Source organism: Octopus bimaculoides, chromosome 21 (assembly GCF_001194135.2).
Source record: "Octopus bimaculoides isolate UCB-OBI-ISO-001 chromosome 21, ASM119413v2, whole genome shotgun sequence".
Lineage (NCBI taxonomy): Eukaryota > Metazoa > Mollusca > Cephalopoda > Octopoda > Octopodidae > Octopus > Octopus bimaculoides.
In genome coordinates, this window is record NC_069001.1 from 8,477,791 (window position 1) to 8,499,382 (window position 21,592).

Sequence of the window (21,592 nt, forward strand, 5' to 3'; positions counted from 1 at the left end):
AAAGAAACAAAAAAACAACAAAGTGAGGACGTGATATGGATAGTATTATTGGACGCTCAGGAAAGGAAAGAGAGAGTGTATGACGTTTCGGGCGTAGCCCTTCGTCGGAAAGATGGAAAGTTCGGAGAATGGAAGAACGGAGAAAGAGGAAAATGGTACCGATGCCCACGAGGTTACATGATGAAAAGACCGGAAGAGGAGGTGGTGGATATATATGTATATATCTAAAGGTTAAAGACCCCCTTTGGTTATGAATGATACAGATTTTCTATGGCCTGATGCCCTTTCTGTCTCCAATCTTACCAGTTTTCATTCAAACTATCCAACCCATGCCGACATGGAAAATGGGCGTTAAATAATGATGATGGTGATACATACACACACACACGCATATATATATATATATAAAGAAAGAGTGAAAGAGGTGGGAGAGCTACATGCATACATGTGTATCCATCAGACTGAGTGTCAACATCTATGTATCTGTCTGTCAAATATGCCTCTGTCATTACACGTATCTATTGGTCAGTCTGACCCATTGTAAAACATTGTTAAACATCGTAAAACAAGTAAAACGTTGTTACTGAAAACACACAATGTAAAGACTAAGAACAAGAAAATTACTAATGAGACCAATTAGCTAAGAATGCTGGTGGGAAATTACTGGTCAAAGACCTGTAGAGAATTCCGTTCCCACCTGGATAGAAATGCCAATTAAAAGTTAGTCAGGTAACATTAACATTGACTATTGTGGTTGATATTTAACCTTGATCCAGTAGACCTATGACGAAGGATGTTCCAGTTCAGGAACTACATTGTCCATTTTGACAATCATTTGTGTGTCTGTTATTCTATCATAAAATGTGCTTGTCTCTGATAAAACAAATATGACATAATAGAGAGACTAGGATGTCTCTACAAAACTCCTGTCCATGCCATATTTAGAGATGCCAATACTTTCTAGCTGCCCCTGTAGGCTAGTACAGAGACAACCTACTTGTCCAGCAATTTTCACTGCCAGTGCCAATGGACTGGCTCCTGTGCAGGTGGCACGTAAAATACACCATTTCGAGTGTGGCCGTCGCCAGTACCGCCTGACTGGCCCTCGTGCCGGTGGCAAGTAAAAGCACCCACTACACTCTCGGAGTGGTTGGCGTTAGGAAGGGCATCCAGCTGTAGAAACTCTGCCAAATCAGATTGGAGCCTGGTGTCGCCTCCTGGTCCACCAGTCCTCAGTCAAATCGTCCAACCCATGCTAGCATGGAAAGCGGACATTAAACGACAATGATGATGATGATGACTATGAAGCTTCTGTTTTCAAGCAGTGAAGGGGGCAAACACATACTCACACATACATATGTATATGTATATGAACTTTAGGTTAGTTAAAATATGTTTGTAATATATTTCAACTTCTGAAATGCAGTTATCATGGAGAAAAAATTCTCTCTTACAGTATAAGGTCTAAAAAACATCATATTTGCCCAGTGCTTCCCACTATTGGATTCTCAGATGCAGTGCTTTTGGCTCTTTAGCCTTCCTCAATGGGAAACACCAACAACGGGTTTTCACCTGCCAAATTCACTCACAAAACATTGGTGTTCCCAAGGCTATAGTAGAAGACACTTGCTTAAGGTGATGCACAGTAGGACTAAACGCAAAACCATATGGTAGCAAAGCATGCTTCTTAACCCCACTGGCATGCAGAAGTATCCTCTTGTTGTTATTTAGCCCAGATTATCCATCATACACCAGACCCATGGCCAACACCTTTTATCAAAGGCTTGCTAGTTTAGGGCTGATATGAGGCTCACCAACAACAGTACCAACAACTGATGTAAATGTTTAAATTTGCAGACTTGCACAACTAACACAAATAAAAAGTAAAATAAGATTTCAAAAAAAAAAAAAAAAAAAAAAAAAAAAGAGAAATAGAGAAGTAAAATGGTGTCCAACCTCTGCTTCTTCTTTTGTACGAGTTGTGGTTTCTCGTTGGTCTTTCCCTGGTAACAGTCCTGACCGGTTGATTGTAGCAACTTGACCCGTCTGTTTGGTGATTACTGTAGGTAATTTATAACTGAAGGTGCTACGTTTTGCTTTGATGTCAAACCCAGCATTGCCACCACCTATAAGGGGACAGAGAGAAATTTTATACTGAAAAATATTAAGTTTTAGGTAGACATGTCTAAAGACAATGATAAATGTGCTGAGAGGAAGTTTTACAAAAAGCTATGCCCCAGCATAGCTGTAACCCCAAGACTGAGACCAATACAAGAACTAAAAGAAAAACAGTACTTACGTTGTCGAACTCTGAAGTCAACAATCTGATATTTCTTTGCTGCTGGGTCTTTGCGAGGATCGTAGCCAAACTTTACCCACAGACTGCGCCAAGGTCCTGTGATGAAGTAATAGGCAACCAGCGGGAGAACGTACTTCAAGGTGTCACGCCGACAGTCAATAGCACCGCAAATGCCATTCCTTGACCAAATCGGTTTTTGATCGAACAACTGCCAGCAGAGGGAAAATAGGGCCACAATGAAAATCACACATAAAGAGGTGGGTGGGAAAGGAGGAGGAGAAAGAAGAAGAAATACATTTGCAAACTCACACAGACAACTACACACATTCTCACATGCACAAGCACACTACCAATTATATGCATAGATGCACATATACACACATTCATACATAGGCGCAGGTATGACTGTGTGGTAAGAAGCTTGCTTCCTAACCACATGGCTCTAGGTTCAGTCCCATTGTGTGGCACCTTAGACAAGTGTCTTCTACTATAGCTTCAGGCTGACCAAAGTGGATTTAGTAGATGAAAACTGAAAGAAGCCTGTCCTATATGTATCTTTGTGTCTGTGTTTGTCCCCACCCCATCACCACTTGACAACTGGTGTTGGTGTATTTATGTCCCCGTAACTTGCTGGTTCGGCAAAAGAGACTGATAGAATAAATACTAGGCTTAAAAAGTAAATCCTGGGGTTGATTTGTTTAACTAAAAACCTTCAAGGCGATGCTCCAGCATGGCCACAGTCAGATGACTGAAACAAGCAAAAGAATATAAGACTATACACACACACTGTATTCTTTATGGGTTTCAGTCTTTTGACAATAGCTATGATGGTACATCACCACCGTCAAGAAACTTTTAGTTGATCATTTCGACCTCAGTACGTATCTTAATAATCTATATTTATCAAGCAGCCAAACATAAACAAGGCCACACACATATTCACACACAGTCATAGTCAGTAGGCTTCTACACAATTTCAATTGACCAAATGCCACTCACAAGGTATAGGTCAATTCAAGGATAGAGAAGAAGAGACTTGGCCAAGGTGTTGTGCTGGGGGATTTGAATCTGCAAACACAGGAGTGCAAAACAAGCTTTTATGAGGTAACCTTGACAAGATTTTCTACTATAAGCTCAGGTTGACCAATATTTCATGAATGAAATTTGGTAAACGGAAGCATGTTGCATGGGAGGGTATGATGCGTGAGAAAGAGAGAGTGAGAGAGTATGTGTGTGTGTCTGTGCTAGCTGGTTGCTAGACAACAAGAGTGCTGTATAATTAACAAAGCTTTGTTATTTTACAGCCGAGATGCAATCCTCCCATAGACCTTATGAAGTTAACAGATATGCCTCAGTGTTTCTTCATATGAATTACTACATAGAGACGTGATGTTGTGTGAGAGTGGAAATGCTGTATGGGAGTGAGACATGGTGTCTGAGGGAGAGATGGCAATTTTGAGAAGGACCAAGAGAGCAATGGTGAGAGATTTGTGTGGAGTGAGGCTGTTTGATAAGAGGACTGAGGACTTGATGGGGATGCTGGGGTTGGAGGAATCGGTGGAACAGCTGGCAATGGCGAATGAAGTGCAGTGGTATGGGTATTTTGCTTTTTGTTTGTTGGGTCCAGAAAAGAGAGAAGAGCCCGTGGTTTCTGCAAGCTCTCTGGAACCAGCAAGATTGGTGTTGTTAACATATTCAGTATAAACTATTGAAAGTCAACACTGGCAGGAAGGACATGAGCAAGGAAGGAGTTCCAGAAGACCAACATTCTGGGGAGGAAGGACTGGGTGTAGTGATTAGTGTGGGTTCTAAGTGGTTGGACAAAACACGGCTGAGGAGAAAAATCACAAGTTGTTCAGGAATGCCTATGTGGAAGGGGCACAAGACCAGCCAGCTTCTAGGATTATCATCATCATCATCACCATCATTTAATTTCTGTATTCCATACTGGCATGGGTTAGATGGTTCAACAGGAACCAACAAGCCAAAGGATTGTGCCAAGCTCCAATGTCTGCTTTGGCATGGCTTCTACAACTGGATGCCCTTCTTAATGCCAACCACTTCACAGAGTGTACTGGATACTTTTTTTAAGTGGCACAGGCACTGGTGAGATCACTAAGTAACTCACATGACAAGACCCCTCAACTGAATAAGTGTATAGTATTGGTGTTAAGAGGTTAAAGCATGATAGACGAACAGGAACGAGTGTCTTGTTGAAGAGGAGATACATGAAGTCTCCAGTTGGAAAGAGACAGAAAGGGAAGGTGAGGGCATACCCTCAAAGGACAAGGGGAATATAAGAGAGAGAATAGGGATAGTGAGTTTATGTGATGAGGTGGGTGGGGCAAATGATAAAAATCTTCCAGATGCTGGGGATTTCTCACTAACCTCTCGAAGCCTTTGTTCAAGGTTTGGATTCTTTACTTTGGCTCGCAGGGTTGCTTCAGCACCACTCATTGATTCTGACGGAATTGTCTTGTCCTCAAAATTTACAAATATTGTGTGACGAGATCGTCTTTGCCTGGCTAGAATACCAAAGAAGAAGGAAGAAAATAAATCAAGAATTGAATACAGGAAGAAAGATAATCATTACCACATTTTTTTTTTTTTTATCATTAGCACTTCTATTATCATCATCAGCAGTAGCATTAATATAATCATCATCAGCACTACTACTAAACTCATTAATTTCATCATTAACATCAGTCATCCTCATCATCATTATCATCAACCTCATGAGAACCACTATAATCATCATCATCATCATCATCAACAGCACTATTATCACCATTACCACTATTATAATTATCATTAGTACCACTCTCATTAACAGCACTATTATCATATCATTAACACTATGTTCACAACATTATTAACACCACAATAAACATCGTCATCACCACCACTGTTATCATTATCATTAACATCACTATCATTATCATCATAATTAGCAATATTATCATCTAGAACTGCATGATCCAAAATGCTATATTTACTTTAAGATGATAGTGAGAAAGGAGGAAGATTTGGCTGCTATTTCTAGCGAGTCAAGTTACCATGTAGAGATATCTTTTTTGATTTGATGCTGTTGTTGTTATCTCCAGAATTAGCCCTAATCAAACAGACCTATGATGAAAGACATTCCAGCTGTGGCCATTCCAGTTATTATTATTTTTTTTTTTTTTTTGCATGGAACCTTGAGCCACACATTATCTAGTGTTTCCTTTCCTAACACAGTAAGATGTAATTTGAAGAAGGATTTGGCTATTATTTTTAACAAGTCAAATGACTCCAGAGAAGCTACTGTGTCAGCTTGATGCTGTTGTAGCAGCAGTTATTTAACCCTAAGTGAGCTATCTTCAAAGGCAGATCTATATTCAAAGGTATTCCACCTGTTATCATCTCACGTTTTTCAGGAAGCCTAAGACCACCACATTATCTAACATGTCATTTCACTCTCTAGGATATTTAACTATTTATTACTCCTCATAGCTTTCACTCCTCATGGATTATAGCTGAGTCAATGGAGAAGAGATACAAGTAGATGAAATCTCCAAGCAGTTTAAATGCACAAGTCTCTGATATCCAAGTGGCTAAAAAGTGTCAACAGAAGGGCACCCAGTAGTCATGACCTGGATATGGCCCAGCCCTTTCAAAGTGTAAGAACTTAAGAGCCAAAACACTTGCCTGAGGTGAGGGTTCTTCTCTGAAGACTTGCTGTTTAGCTCTCTTGAGAGTTTTTTACCACTACTATTCATTATTTAAACTTTTCACTTCTCATGGACTACAGGCCATTGATGACCTTTTTTCACACTGTTCTTGACCATGGGCTGACCTCTCCCACAGCTTATTGGTTTTAAAATGTTGTCAGTGCTTCTGTAACTCTGCTTTTTTTTTCTACATAGGGGTTTTGGCTCTACACAAACCCATTTTTACGTCTGGGAAGAGGGAGATACATATCAGTCTTGCTGCTATCCTTTGACCTGTTCACCATGGGAGGCCCTACCAGGAGATTGAACTCTGCTGGTACATCTCGCAGGATCACTGAGGAACACAAGCCATCACACCTCAACAAGGATTAAGACCTAGGATGACAGTTTGAGGGATTTTTGGCTGTTCAATCTGGATGTTTCCTCACTGATTTGACACTGTTGTAGTAGTTAGTGTTCAGAGATGTTATAAATACGTCTGAGCTGAGTGAAGGGATAAATATTATTAGGATGATGTTCTAGGATGTATCTGGGTGAATACGGAATAGCTAGCATATCTGAATGGTGGTGTAGTAGTGAACAAGGTTATTCTGTTTGTATACATAGTAAGAGGAACTATGTGCACTGGAATTTGCTACAGCAACCAACATCCAGGTGGGATCTCAAAGTAGTATTGTTTTATTGTTTATTCTGTTATATAAAATAAATATTAATTTTTATATAAGCACAATGTCTCTAAGTTGTTACTGGAACCGTCTAAGGATGAATCGGACTGCAGTACAGTACGGACGAAAAATGAAAATAATGTGAAATACAAAAGTGTATGAAATGACAAATGAAAACTGCCTCAATCAAACACAAAATAAAAAAAAAATTTTAATTCAAGGGAATTAAAGAAGCTACAAAATTTTAAGAGTTGCGTTTCTTGAGCGGTTAATCTATCTGCTGAAACGAAATAATAAAATATATAAATTTTCCTATCCATTTCTGATCGTTTGACCTACCAGAATTAGCAGCACGTAAAAAGCACCGTTCGAGCGTAGACGATGCCAATGCCGCCTGATTGCCACCCACCCCCGCCGTGCCGCTGGTACATAAAAAAGCATCCACTACACTCCCGGAGTGTTTGGCGTTAGGAAGGGCATCCAGCCGTAGAAACCTTGCCAGATCAGATTGGAGCCTGGCGCAGTCCTCAGTCAAACCGTCTAACCCATGCCAGCAAGGAAAGCGGGCGTTAAACGATGATGATAATGATGATCTCTCAAATCATCTCTAACTTAAAAATAAAAAGGAACAACACCTTGGACAATGTAGTCATATATATGTTATACTTTTTTATTAAAGCTAAAAATAAATTTTTAAAACAGCATTACTCTACCTCCGGTATTCGAATCCTATTTTTTTCCACCTTGTTCTGCATTTATGCGCTTACTCATGTATATATTTGTAATATATACATAAGTAGGATTGTTGTGTTAAATATGACCGAGTGACAAATTTCAGGGAGATAACTCCCCGTCATCGAGTCGGTCAAAAAATATATTGATTCATAGCTTAGGCACAATACCAAGTATTTGGCTGAGAAAAAGGCGAAGCTAATTATAGTTGACCCCAGAAGGATGAAAAGCAAAACCAACTGCTTCATCTGGAATTAAAACTCAACTTAATGCCTGAGGCTTTTCGTCCTATCATTCACTTCTGCAAAATTACCACAAGATAGATAACTCATACGAGTATAATCAAAAATAGCTGAGGGGAGAGGAGTACAGGGATGGTTGTTTATGGATCCCAGAAGTACTTGAAAAACAAAATCGCCAGAATTTTAACTTTGAATGTAAAGGGGTATAATTGATTACTGCAAAGCATTAAAAAGGTCGCTCTACTACGTCTGCCACCCACCATATAATGAGACAGTCTCTAAACAGTCAGTTGGATTGGTCAGGAAAGGAAGGGCAGCACTCATGGCCCTTCATTTTTTTTTCAGATCCTCAAAGACTAGGTGAACAAAGGAAGAGAATTATCCCCGAACCACAGATCTCGCCAAAGTGCTTGCAATAAATTGATAAAGGCACCAGGTAGTGATGTTGAACGAGGCAACAGGATACATCTACCAGCCCTGAATCCAGAACGTAAAGTGCTAAGGTAAGAAGCTTGCTTCCCAGCCACATGGTTCTGGGTTCAGGGCTTGCATGGAACGGATGGTTTCACAGGAGCTGGCAAGCCAGAGAGCTGCACCAGGCTCTGATTGTTTGTTCGACACACCCTTCCTAACTCCAGGGTGTACTGGGTGTTTTTTTACATGAGACCAGCACCAGGGATTTTTACCATGTTAAAGAGAAAAAAGAATATTTACCTGTCCCAATTAGATGACTTGGACGTTGATCTTGGGGATTTACAAAGCCAGAACGATGTTGCATCTCAGATCTGTAGAGGTATTCCATGGGTGTATCCATACGGGAGAATATAATAGGTGGCAGGAATAAAGGGACATCGACTTTAAGCCAGTCTTTAACGTCTTCTGGTGACTTGACAACCAATTTGTCAAATATACTGGTAAATGTCTTTGCTTCATTCTCACCAGTTGAATGTGATATCATTGGTAAATATTGAAAGTCTACCATACCTGCAAAATGTTTAATATTTCAACCAGTCTTATACATATACATATATGCATAGGTTACTATTCCATTAAGATAAGATTCCAACAATACTATTCCAACAAAATAAGCGCTCTGTCCAGTGAGAGATAAATAGCATTATAAAGATAAAGGCTAATGGTAGTTTCTTGCTGTAAAAACACATGGCTAGACAGGGTTTTATAATGTGCCCTGTATCTTCAAGCTCTGAGAAACTATTAATAGTTCTTATCTTTATATTGTGTACATTAAATGATATATGTGTGTGTGTATATATATATATATATATATATAGGAGAATTTACGAAAAAAACAAGACGAAGACAGGTGGTGTAAACAACAAATGGATATATTAGTTTAATGCTCGGAAATAGAGAAAGTCTTTGACGTTTCGAGCCTACGCTCTTCAACTGAAAGGAACACAGAAAGAAATGAGAAAAACAAGGAGAAAACAAACATAAATGTAGTGGTCAGCGATCTATCATGGCAATATATATATGGGTTTTTTTATGCGCTTTTTTTTAAAGTCTAGCCAGGCTCATGGGACCGGTTTCCCGGTTTCTATGGCGTTTATATTCTGAATAGAATATAAACTGGATATACTATGACTAAAATATAGAATGGTCGTAGCTTGAACACCTTTGATTATTGATCTCTTGGATCAAGACTGAACATTTAAGAATGAATCCTACCTTGGAATCTGAAAGTTACTTTGACAATCCCCAAGATCTCCACTTTGTGCTCATAGTCATAGCTACCATCTAGCTTCTTCCTTTTCCGCCGTTTAAACCGAAACAATAAGTTGTTGGTGTTGCTGCTATCTCCATAGGAGCTTTTACAATATGGGTCAGCAGGTCTCCAGCGAAGTTCCAATCTTTGGTTGGAATCAACATATCTCTAAAAGTAAAAGAAATAAATTTTGCTTTATATCTTATTAAGAGACACATGGCCATTTGTAACCACATTTCTAATGATAAACACTTTTATGTTTCAACTAATTTTGCAAATAATCGAGAATTTAAAGAGATTTAGTCAAATAAATAATTAAAAATTTCTCTAACAACATTTTGGTTGACTTGCAGCTATAAAAGACAACACTTGTCCAAAATACCATTCAGTGAGGTCAAACCTGGAACCATTTGGTTGCTCAGCAAATTTCTTAAATCACACTCCAAAGCTTCTGCCTATGAATTTCTCTCTCTCTCTCTCTCTCTCTCTCTCACAAACCTGAGGCCAAGAATTAAACAAAATGAAGACATATTAAACAAATACTCCTTTAATCCTTACAACACCATGAGGTCTGCTATTCAGTAGCCCATGCTACTAAAGATAACAACCAAAGTATTCCTCAAATCACACCCTTTCCACTATCATAAAAAGGAAATAAAGAACACAATGTTTAATGATATTATTGATTAACCTTTGATGTAAGCTTGATCTAACAGACCGATAAGCAAAGGCCCTCAAACCAAATCCATATGTCCCTTTTCTAAATACAGAGCAACTAGGTCTATATCATTCAATACACCATTTCTTTTTTGAAAACAGTAGGGTGTGGGTAGAGAGAGATTTGACTATTATTTCTAGCAGGCCAAAGGACCACATAGAGCCCCCATCCCCACTCATTTGCTTGCTGCCTCATTCCCATTGGATAATGTAGTTTCTGATGCACTGTCTCAATAAAAGATGGGCTAGTCATGGCTGGAACATAGGTCTATCTTTGACCATAGATCTCTCAGCTCAATTAAGGGTTAAACAACACCAGGAGATAAGCCAATGAGAGAACAGCTATATGGTCACTCAATCTGCTAAAAATAGCAACTAAATCACTCTCGGAAATCACAACTGTTGTCTGGTCTTGTATGCATGTATGTATACACGTATGTGTGTGTGTTATTTTCAGTTTTATTTCTAGATTTCTTACCAATAGAGAAAGAACTGATTTTTAACCTAGAGCCAAGGTTTGGTTGCTGTTTCCTGCTCCTGGATTGCAAAAAACATATGTATGTAATACGACAGAATAAAGATAAAATGGTCCTGTGTGCATTACAGGCAGAATCGGTAGAGTACCAGACAAAATACCTGCAGTATCTCGTTACAGCGCTACGCACAGAGTTCAAATTTTGGTCAACAAAATATAAAACAGTAAAGTACTGGAGGTGATTCAATATTCTTATAAAATAGCATAGACTTGAATTGAAATTTTATGAGACGATATACTGTATTCGATGACCTATGAAGCGCACATGAGTTTTCAAAAAAAATAACCCAGAAAACCCAACACGCAAATTACAAAATTTCAGGGTTTAAGTTACTGGCAAGTTCGGGAAAGGGTCATCCAAAATTGAGATGTGTTATAGGAGCTCATGCAACTTATATGTCACCAAATATAGTAATATATATAAGATATTAGTCATAAGAATTCCTACATTTTTAGCATTTATTGAGTGAAGTAAAACTCTTCTGTCGGTTTGTTTACATAACACTGTTCCTATAAAGAAACAGAATGGTCACGGTAAGAAAGCTTTTGTTCATGGGTTTGTCGGTTCGAAGTCGAAAGAACAACACGAGTAAATTTTGTTAGGAATAAGATAAAGAATGCAGAAACAAAAGAAGAGGGGAAAAAGACAGATATGGGCATAATTAAAATCACCTGGATGACCAAATAGAAAGGAAGGGGGGGGAAGGACCACCAACCTTATTTATTTCTTCCAGACCACCCAATGTCTCCATGGCTCGTGAAACATTCTTGATAATGCCAGGGTATTCGATGCAGACAACTTTGCGATTTAATTTATCTGTGTTTATAGGAACAGATTCGTTTGGTAAATTACCGAAACAATCGGACAAACTACTCATTCTATAACTTTTTTCCATCTTTTTTGGTGTCTGAAATGACAAACTTTTAAATATGAGAATTCATTAGTAATTAAGGAAGGAATTAGTTTAGGTGAGTTCAATCATAGGATAAAAGAGAAAAAAACATTCAAAACATTTTTGCTATGTTATCAAATAAAATTCACCGCCATTGCAGCCGGTCGTATTCTTATTCGTTTTTTTTTTCCCCGAGAATGGTATAACCAATATAATTACGGTATTATTTACGTATTTGTTTGTTTACGAACTATTAGTTTCATGCAGTAAATAAAAACTATCGAAATGTATTGATTAAGCCAAATATCTTGAAAATACGTTCTTTTCATTTCCAACATATATATATTCATTATATCAATATATTTGGAATATTATATTCGTAAAAATAACTCCTTAATTCCTTCTTAATTCTCTTATTCCGTTATTCCTTTATTTACTTATTCTTTCACTGATGTGAAATTGACAATATTTAGTTTTTTTAATATTTGATACATAAAACTTAATGACATTTTAAAAAGATATCTGATCTCAAATTTTATTTCTAAATGAAGCAAAATGACTTTAAAACTACAACAACAGATATTCCATTTAGAAGAATATGATTCTATTTTTACAGATATTCCATTTAGAAGAATATGATTCTATTATTCCTCTTGCATACTTCAATTCTATATTATTGCTTTTCATCCGATTTTTGTGAAAAGAAACGCATATAGAGAGGTAGAGAGAAACAACAATTTGCTTGAAAATAGCAGTCGAATCATCTTCAAATTGCACCGTGCCTTCTTAAAATAAAGAAATATCATATTGGATAATGTAGGCCGAGATGCCCACTAGGCGATCTTTCGGATTTGCCCATTTGAAAATAAGACAGGATTGTCACGGCTGGAACGCCTTTGATCAGAGGTCTACAAATTCAGAGCTGCATTTGGGTTACATACTAATATCGCGTGTGTGTGTGTGCGCGAGCGCGTTCGTGCAGTTTAGTCAGTGCTTCAAACAATAATACCGTGCGGTATTTACTTCCTCCCTTTAAAACACAAGTTGATTTTGTTTTTGTTTTTGTTTTTCTAAGTATTGGGCTCAATGTAATAAGAAAAGTTTGTGCCCCAGCATGGCCACAGTCAAATGACTAAAAGCAGAAAATGAATAAACGGGTAACGAGTTTCTTTAGTTCGCTTGAGGGTCTTCGTGAAATATTGGTGGTAAAGAAATTACGTCTGTTAAATACAACTGTGACCTGTGACCTCTCACGGTGATTCCGAACATGTCGGAGTTAAAAGAGTTGGATAAAGATAAAGAGAGGAAAACAGCAGCGGATGAGGAAGCAAAGAAGTATAATTATAGTTTCCATGATTTTACCTCTTTCTTCGTATCATTAATGTTTATTTAGCCTTATTAAACAGCTTCCGTTTTCTTGTTTAGCACCTGCTAAAGCCATATACAGACTGACCGACCAAGCTGTCCCAGCTATAAACCCCTCGATTTTGGTTTTAGGGATACCTTGGACTACATTACCCTGTTTCGTTCCCTTTTTTAAGATGGTAGAGTGTACTTTAAGGGTTATTTGGCTGATATTTTTTAGCAAGCTCATAATCTAGTTTATATGTTGTTTACAGTATACCTACTCTATAATCGTGGAGGTGCAATGGCCCAGTGGTTAGGGCAGCGGACTCGCCGTCATAGGATCGCGGTTTCGATTGTTTATTGAGCGAAAACACCTAAAAGCTCCATCCTGTTTCTGTTGTACCTGTAATTCAAAGGGTCAGCCTTGTCACACTGAATATCCCCGAGAACTACGTTAAGGGTACGCGTATCTGTGGAGCGCTCAGCCACTTGCACGTTAATTTCACGAGCAGGCTGTTCCGTTGATCGGATCAACTGGAACCCTCAACGTCGTAAGCGACGGAGTGCCAACAACAATATTCTATAATTAGCTAGAAATTTACCTCTACTCTTCAGGTTAGCTCTGATCTAGCAGTTGTTCATAAGGAGGCATTCCAGCCATGAATGACCATCCCATCTTTTTAGGGGTGCCTAGGAAAGTCTATATCACCTTTTTTAAGGCAGTGGTGTGTGATTTAGTTGTTATTTTCCGCACATCGAACAATCATGTAGATCAGAAATAGCTTTTTGCTAGTATCAGCCTTATCAGAATAATTTCACAAACATCTATGTGTTACATAAAATACCGGGTCAAGCTAAAGCGTTTAGTTCAGCAAAAAGAAACTGATAGAATAAGTTGGAGTGCTCAGCCACTTGCATGTTAATTTAAGGGTACGCATATCTGTGGAATACTCAGCTACTTGCATGTTAATTTCACAAGCAGGCTGTTCCATTGATTGGATCAACTGGAACAGTCATTATCCATAACCAACAGAGTGCCAGCCACTCCAAATGTCATGCATGTGTATGTTAATTTAAACAGTGTATCATAAACTCTCTACCCTGTACTGAGTACTTTTTCTTACCATATTTTACTGTTTTATTTTGCATTAGGAAAGAAATGGAAGAACAGGTTAGGAAGCGGGTTGCATCTGAAGAGAGAGCTTTCCGCATTGTAATGAAGCTTGTTGAAGAAACCGTTACATTTGAGCAACTGAAAGACATGGTGGGTTGCTAAAGTTGTTCTTGTTTACTCTTTTATTCTTTTACATGTTTCAGTCATTTGAGCGTCACTTTGAATTTTTTAGTCAAATGAATCTACACCCAGTACTTATTTTTTAAGCCTGGGGTCAATGTAATCAGTTTATTTCATCCCCAGAAACTGCTGGCCTTGTGCCAAAATTTGAAACCATTATTATTATTATTAAGGCATTGAGCTGGCAGAATTGTTAGCACGCTGGGCAAAATGCTTAGCGGTATTTCATCTGCCACAGCGTTCTGAGTTCAGTTTCCACCGAGGTCGACTTTGCCTTTTATCCTTTTGTGGTTAATTAAATACGTTCCAGTGAAACACTGGGGTCAATGTAATCGATTCATCTCCTCCCCTAAAATTGCTGCCCTTGTGACAAAATTTGAAACCGGGAGAAAGGGCTCTCAACCTGTTGACCAGACACCTGTGGCTTGTATGGGTTAGCGCCTCCCTCTTATCAAATGTTTACACGGACCCTTTTCTTTGCCAAACCCTTTGTTTATCATCTTGTGTTGTCCTTTAATGTTTTTGATTTATATTAGCCCTTGTGGGTAATAAAAAGAATTCATTATTATTATTATTATTATCATCTTTTATTTCCAAGGCTCACTTCCTTATGCCTAACCATTACCATGACATTTGTGAAGAACGAGCAATTGTGAAACTTTGTGCTTATCCAATTTGTGCGAATAATCTGCCGAACGTAAGTAAATATTTTCATATCACTGTCTGTTCTGTGTATGCATGTCTGTGTATGCATGTCTGTGTATGCATGCATGCATGTATGTGTGTGTGTGTGTGATATGCTGTTGTTGATTTTGTTGATCAAAAGAGTTCCAGTTGTGATCATCTATTTTCTTGCCTTCCTTTTCCTAAAAGACAGTGATTTGATTTGAGGGGATTTTGCTGCTATTTCTAGTATGTTGCTGACTACACAGATGGCTGGATGTACTTGATAACTCATCAGATTTCATCAGAGAAAGCCACAGGTGTTAAAAATTCTGAGATGGAAATAACCTGGAAGTGAAGCTTTTCATGAAATGAGACACAAAATACTACTAAGCAGGCCCTCCCAAAGAAATTTGATGAAGTAGAACAAGTGTCTAATAAAGAAGTATGACCTGGGCTGTGGTAAATAGGAAACTGCTTCTGAAGCAACTGAGATTTCTTGGTCATATTATGAGAGGGCCTGGAGAATTTAGTAATGACCAGAAAGATTGAAGGGTAAAGTAGCAGAGTAAGATGATATGGGTGTCAAGTTTGACAAACTGGTTGGAAGAAAGAGGGGTTTAACATCAGAAAGTGGGACTGTTACAGAAAAGAAAGAACAGAGAATTGTGGCTGAACATCATTACCTATGTCCTACATTCTGAGAGCGTAGCATGGACAGACAAAGTATCTAATGATGAAGAGATGGCCTGGGTTATGGTAAGTAGGAAACTGCTTCATGAGATTTCTTGGTCATGTGATGAGGAAAGAGGGCCTGTTTTAGTGATGGAGGAATTGCCTTCAAAGACATGATCGATTATATTGTTCCCCTGGTACTTACTTAATCGAATGGTACTTAGTTTACCAATCTTGGAATGATGTAAAACAAATGAAACTGGTCAAGATTTAAACTCAGAATGCAAAACTCTCTGCTCCCAAATACCATAATGTATTTTTGCATGACACTCCACTAAATCAGCTGTCCCTATATTTCAGTAAGAAACTTAGAAATATAACATATCTATGTAATATTTTTTATTGCAGACAAAGCCTAGTAAATATCACATATCAACCAAAACCAATAAAGTCTACGACATTACCGAACGTAAGGTAAGAAACTTATTGTACCTATTGTTTTTTTATTTATGAGTAACTTCATTATAAGCATAGCTGAGTTCATTTTGCAACCATGAGCTCTCAGCTTTGACTTATCATCATGTTAAAATAATACTTTAACATCCACTTTTCAATGCTTATTGAAGCAGATTTTCTATATTTTGATGCCCTTCCTGTCACTAACCTTTGCCTGTTTTCAAGCAAGGTGATTGTCATGTACCCTATTTACATTAGTTGAACTGGTGCCATCATCTTGATTATTACTTTCACTACATTTCAGCTGTTGTACACTCCAGCTTTCTTCAGGTGTCTTGTGATGATTATATATGGGCTTTTTTGCAGTTTTTGTCTACCAAATCCACTCACAAGGATTTGGTCAGCCCAAGGTTATAATAGAACCAAAGTGCCACACCCTTGGGACTGAGCCCACGACCATGTGATTGGGAAGCAAACTTCTTAACCACAGGGCTACACCTGCAACTACATGGCCATGCCAGCACCTACTACACAAAACCTTGTGCAAGTGTCTTCACATAAGACTCAGTTCAACCCAAACCTAGTGAGTGAAACTGGTTAGACAGAAACTGTGTGGAAGCCTTCCACTTAATGGTTTGGCAAAAGTGACTGAATAAGTACCTGACTTTAAAAAAAAAAAATAAGCTCTGAGGTTGATCTGCTCAACTAAAACCCTTCAAGGTAGTGCCCCAGCATGACTGCAGTGCAATGATTGAAACAAGTAAAAAATAAAGGATATATATTTTGTTTTTGCTTTGTTTATAATGTTTGATTACTTTTCGTTTTGTATTCGTCTTTCTTTCTTTCCAACTTGTCAGATTTTCTGCAGCAATCGCTGTTTCAAGCATTCAAAAATCTTTGAGAAACAGATTCTGACATCTCCTTTATGGTTTCGTCCCAAAGAAAAGCCTGCCGATTTCCGTGTTCCAGATACAGAAAATGACAAGTAAGTATGTACTCACCATTTACACAAGTTTTAAGGAACCAACAGTGGAATCTCTATGTCAGATGATTTCAGTCATAGTGTTGCAACATGCTTGTGTGCCACATATGTTATACAGATATGGCACACTTTTTTGAAGCAAGTTAGAAAATGCAAGCATATTCAGAAAACTTTAGCATTTTTAACCCTTTTGATACCAACCCAGCTGAAACCACCTCTGGCTCTGTAGTACAAATGTCTTCTTTCCAAAAGTTCTGAATTAAAATCTTCCACCAAACCTTAGTCACAATTTATGTTCCTAACACTAGCTGAATGATAACTAAGTTATTTTACTAAATTCTTTGTTATGTTTACATCTAAATTCTTCTTATGGTCAGTTTTTCTTTCAGCACATTTGTTCTTTGTCATTCATACATATTTACATTGCACAGGATGGTTGATCACCTCTCTCTCTCTATCTCTCTCATTCCTCCTACTTCCTCACCACAGCCGTTACCCACCTCCACTACATTCATTAAACCTAATGTTTTCTTTTAAATTTTATATATATATATATATTTTTCTTTTTGCAGAGGCTGGGTTGGATATGAAGTCATTAGTAAAAAAAGTAACGTGTTCAATAAAACTAATATCTCTGAAGAGGATACCATAATTGATGCTGAAGAGGAAGAGGACAGCAGAGGTGTTGTGTCGATCTTGGATCAGCAGGACTGGTTAGATGAGCTTCATGACAATCTCTATAGACCTCAGCCAAACATTTCAAAACTCTCAACTAAAGATTCTGACATTGAGGAAGATCCACTTCAACATGTAAATTATGAAGATGGTTCCGATGGGGATTTCTTACAATCTGAAGGATCAGATGAAGAAAACGGTTCTTCTACAGATAAAAGAATTCTAGAGCGACTTCAAGGTAATCTCTCCGAATTAGGAAATTTTTATTCAGATGAAACTGATTCTGATGATGACAAGACTTCAGTTACCTTAGTGACTACTTCAAGAAAAAAAAAGACGGAAGTACCAAAGAAAGGGAAAAGCTGCCAGCCACATCTATTGTCTGCATCTGAGGTTTCTAACAATAAAACAAAATCTACTGAACCACATTCTCAAATAAACCAGTTACAAATGTTGCTTGATAAACAGAAAAACAAACTGTCACAGTTTGTAAACCCCGTTTCATTAGTTAACAATGAACCAGAATCACAGAGAACTAACAAAGAAGGGAACTACATATGCAGACACCACTCTTCAGATTCTCAGACATCAGACACAGTAACTGTTTGCTCAAATTCTTCACCTTCAACTAAAGACAATTCCAAAAGTAGTAATGTTAGTAATAATACAAATCATCAACGGCCACGAGATAAAATAATCAATTTTGTTCACTCGTGGATTACTCCAAAATCGCTTAGCTTCTTAGGTTTATCAAGCTCTGAAGAACAACCTGACCCCTCAAATGATTCTGCTTCAAAAGCCACCTCAGACTTTTCAAAACTCTGTGAAAGAGTTGCTATTCAAGGTCAAGATTTTGAACTCCTGCTTGATGATCATGTTCCTGGGAAAGACATTCTTCCTAAGAAGTCATTACCATCTTATGAAAATCTTCAGAAAGAAACAGAAAACTATTCCTTTAAAGTCAAGGAATATTTTAAACCACCACCAAAGAAAAAGGTTTGATTTTTACTTATGTTTTCTTTTTGATATTTTTTGAAGCATCTGATTCAAGACAAGACCCCTATTATTTTCCATGATTAGTGGTTAAAAATCTCAAAATTCTTCTTTCAGATTGATGAGAATGAATCAAGTCTGGTGCTGCCAAATGTTGATTCTTATTCTCAAGTAACCCTTAGAAGATCTATTTTCTTGCAACAACTTGGCAAAAGGTAAGTAGCTGTTCTTAGTATCTTGTTGCTGTTCTGGTTTGCTCTATGTCAGCTTTGATATGACAAACTACATATCAAAGGGGATCTAGTTGTGACAATCCAGTTTTTTTGTATATGAGCACTACATTGTCCAATGTTTCTTTCCCATTTTAAGGTTGTATGGTGTGATTCAAGGTATATTTGTCTGCTGTTTCTAACAAGTTGAGGACCATATAGTTTGTTGGCTTATTGGAATCTTGTAATTTGATAATGCTTCATAACGACTTTTGGTAATTGCACTACTCAAAGCATCTAGCCAATGAATAACTCTCTACATGGTCTTTGACTGCTAGATATAGCAGTCAAATCTCTATCAAACAAACATCAGAAACAACAATAAAACCAGCACCAACCATGTTGATAAAAACCTTAGCCATGACTGTCAAACATCATTTATGCACCAACAAAGAAACATCTATGTGATCTCTTGACTGGATAGAAACAACAGCCAAATCTCCTTCATATCTCATCCTACTATCTTGATAAAGGGAAGCTCATACCCTTCAAGAATGTACCCATGAACTTCACAGTCCTTCCAAAGCAGTGCCCTTAGCTTTCACTGGCCATCTGAGTTGTCCATTGAACTTCTTTATCACACACCATGCCTGCACCTATTGTAAAATATTCTTCATATATTTTTGGCTCTTGTATATTACAGAATTGATGCCCTTATCAGTGGTATGGACCTCTTGATTGGAGAATTGTCAACAGATATCAAGGATTTTGTACATACATTCAGGTATAGAGATGTCAAGTTTATTCCTTTCTATTCTTCCTCTTATTTTTTTGTTTATTCTCTCATACTACAATGGATTCCTAACAGAGTCATTTGCTTGCAGTCTACCATGAAAGCATGTCTGGGTTGTTTGTTGTTCAATAGAGTTGGAGATTATTGCCTCATTTGGGAAACTAGTGGGTTTGGTGATAGGAAGGGCACCCAGCTGTAAAAAAAAAAAAATCCTTTGCCCCCAACATTTTTGTGAATAGAAGTATAATGTTATTTTGTTGTTTGATCAATAAAACCAGTACATTATGTTTTATTTCACAGCTTTAACATCAAATGACCACCGTAATTTTCTTTCTTTTAACAGTTTAGTGAATACTAACATTGTCCTGAAGACAAGAGAGTGGGATATTGCTGCTATTTTCATTATTATTTTGTAAGTATTTCATCTATCTGATAAAAACAAAAGACAATAATAATAATATTTTTAGTATCTGTACTGCTGAAGCAATACAGATAATAATATTAATAATGATAATCCTTTCTACTATAGGCACAAAACCTGAAATTTTGGGGGAGAGGGTTAGTCACTTACATTGACTCCAGTACACAACTGGTACTCATTTGATCAACCCGAAACAAATGAAAGGCAAAGTTGACCTCTGAACATAAAAACAGACGAAATGCCACTTTTTACCTGGCAGGCTAACAGTTCTGCCAGTTCGCCACCTCAGCAGCAGCAGCAGTAGCAGTAGTAGTAGTAGTAGTAGTAGTAACTCTACTTTTGGCACGAGGCCATAAATTTTAGGAAGTGGAGAATGGTTGATTACATCCATCCCCAGCACTTAATTGGTACTTTATTTTTATCAATCCTAAACAGATGAAAGGCTAAGTTTGATCCTGGCGGGATTTGAAACTGTTGTTTCTCCTCCCATTATCCCACCAGTCTCGAAGCTCCTGAAAAGATCAAGTGCACTGCCCTTCCTTCACTGACTTAGCCAAAAACATTTTTTTTTTTAAACAAGACTCATGGTAACTTAGTACTAACATAAGTATTGTTTATACTACCAATCAAAAATTACATTCTTCTGTCATACATTGCTCTTTCTCTCTTTCTCTCTCTCAGTTTCTTTTTTTCTTTTCTATCTTAAGGTTGTCCAAGAAAACAGCCAAACTTGAAACTGGACTACAGAAACCAAATATTCGAAAGAAATTCAACAACATTTTGCAGAAATTTGATCTGTCCTTACTCGAAGCTCAAACACTTGTGGCTGAGAAACTGTTGGTACTATGATGGCTCTTTCTGTACAAAATGTAATATTTATGACTATACTAGAAATGGAAACATTTGTGACTGAAATACTCAATTTGATGATGGATCACTGCATTCAAAATTGTACATTGTTTTGCTTACTGTGACAGTAAATTAATAAACTGTATTCAATTGGTCGGACGTTGTTGTCTAGTTTGTTTCATCTGACAGAAATGTTTACAGAGTATTCTGGAATATGATTGGTAAGGTGTTTACTGCTGCTTGCGATAGAAAATTTATTTTAGATTCTCAGTGATGCTTGGTAGAAATGTTTTTGCACTGCCTGTATTAGAAATATTTACAGTAGGCGCAGGAGTGGCTGTGTGGTAAGTAGCTTGCTTACCAACCACATGGTTCCGGGTTAATTCCCACTGCGTGGAACCTTGGGCAAGTGTCTCCTACTATAGCCTCGGACCGACCAAAGCCTTGTGAGTGGATTTGGTAGACGGAAACTGAAAGCCCATCGTATATATGTATATGTGTGTGTGTTTGTCCCCCTAGCATTGCTTGACAACCGATGCTGGTGTGTTTATGTCCCCGTAACTTAGCGGTTCGGCAAAAAGAGACCGATAGAATAAGTACTAGGCTTCCAAAGAATAAGTCCTGGGGTCGATTTGTTCGACTAAAGGCGGTGCTCCAGCATGGCCGCAGTCAAAATGACTGAAACAAGTAAAAGATGAAAGAGATAGATAGATAGA

At 37.8% G+C, this 21,592-nt stretch overlaps 2 protein-coding genes across 7 annotated transcripts in view; one reads left to right on the top strand and one right to left on the bottom strand.

Annotated features, from left to right (window-relative positions):
- Positions 1–11,770, bottom strand: part of LOC106879314 (general transcription factor 3C polypeptide 5-like) — a 55,072-nt gene extending 43,302 nt beyond the window's left edge. The window contains exons 1-7 of one of the 2 annotated variants that reach the window (XM_014928820.2): positions 11,669–11,770; positions 11,343–11,534; positions 9,338–9,542; positions 8,363–8,632; positions 4,688–4,824; positions 2,300–2,507; positions 1,957–2,126 (exon numbers count right to left, since the gene is read on the bottom strand). In XM_014928820.2, coding sequence (XP_014784306.1) covers positions 1,957–2,126; positions 2,300–2,507; positions 4,688–4,824; positions 8,363–8,632; positions 9,338–9,542; positions 11,343–11,534; positions 11,669–11,674 — 1,188 coding nt within the window. In that variant the 5' untranslated portion in view covers positions 11,675–11,770. Of the gene's footprint in view, positions 1–1,956; positions 2,127–2,299; positions 2,508–4,687; positions 4,825–8,362; positions 8,633–9,337; positions 9,543–11,342; positions 11,548–11,668 lie in introns of both variants that reach the window. The other variant, XM_052975520.1, reaches the window with a different exon arrangement.
- On the top strand, positions 11,116–21,031 carry LOC106879313 (putative RNA polymerase II subunit B1 CTD phosphatase rpap2). 5 transcript variants are annotated; one of them, XM_014928819.2, is made up of 10 exons: positions 11,116–11,160; positions 14,019–14,130; positions 14,759–14,857; positions 15,907–15,972; positions 16,812–16,939; positions 17,509–18,607; positions 18,722–18,819; positions 19,517–19,597; positions 19,950–20,018; positions 20,735–21,031. In XM_014928819.2, the coding sequence occupies exons 2-10, from the start codon at positions 14,026–14,028 to the stop codon at positions 20,874–20,876; spliced, it is 1,887 nt and encodes a 628-aa protein (XP_014784305.1). In that variant the 5' UTR covers positions 11,116–11,160; positions 14,019–14,025; the 3' UTR covers positions 20,877–21,031. The 5 variants fall into 5 exon arrangements, with proteins under 5 accessions (XP_014784305.1, XP_014784302.1, XP_014784303.1 ...); XM_014928816.2 differs by lacking the exon at positions 11,116–11,160 and adding an exon at positions 12,200–12,425; XM_014928817.2 differs by lacking the exon at positions 11,116–11,160 and adding an exon at positions 12,468–12,854.
- Positions 21,032–21,592: the final 561 nt, after the last annotated feature.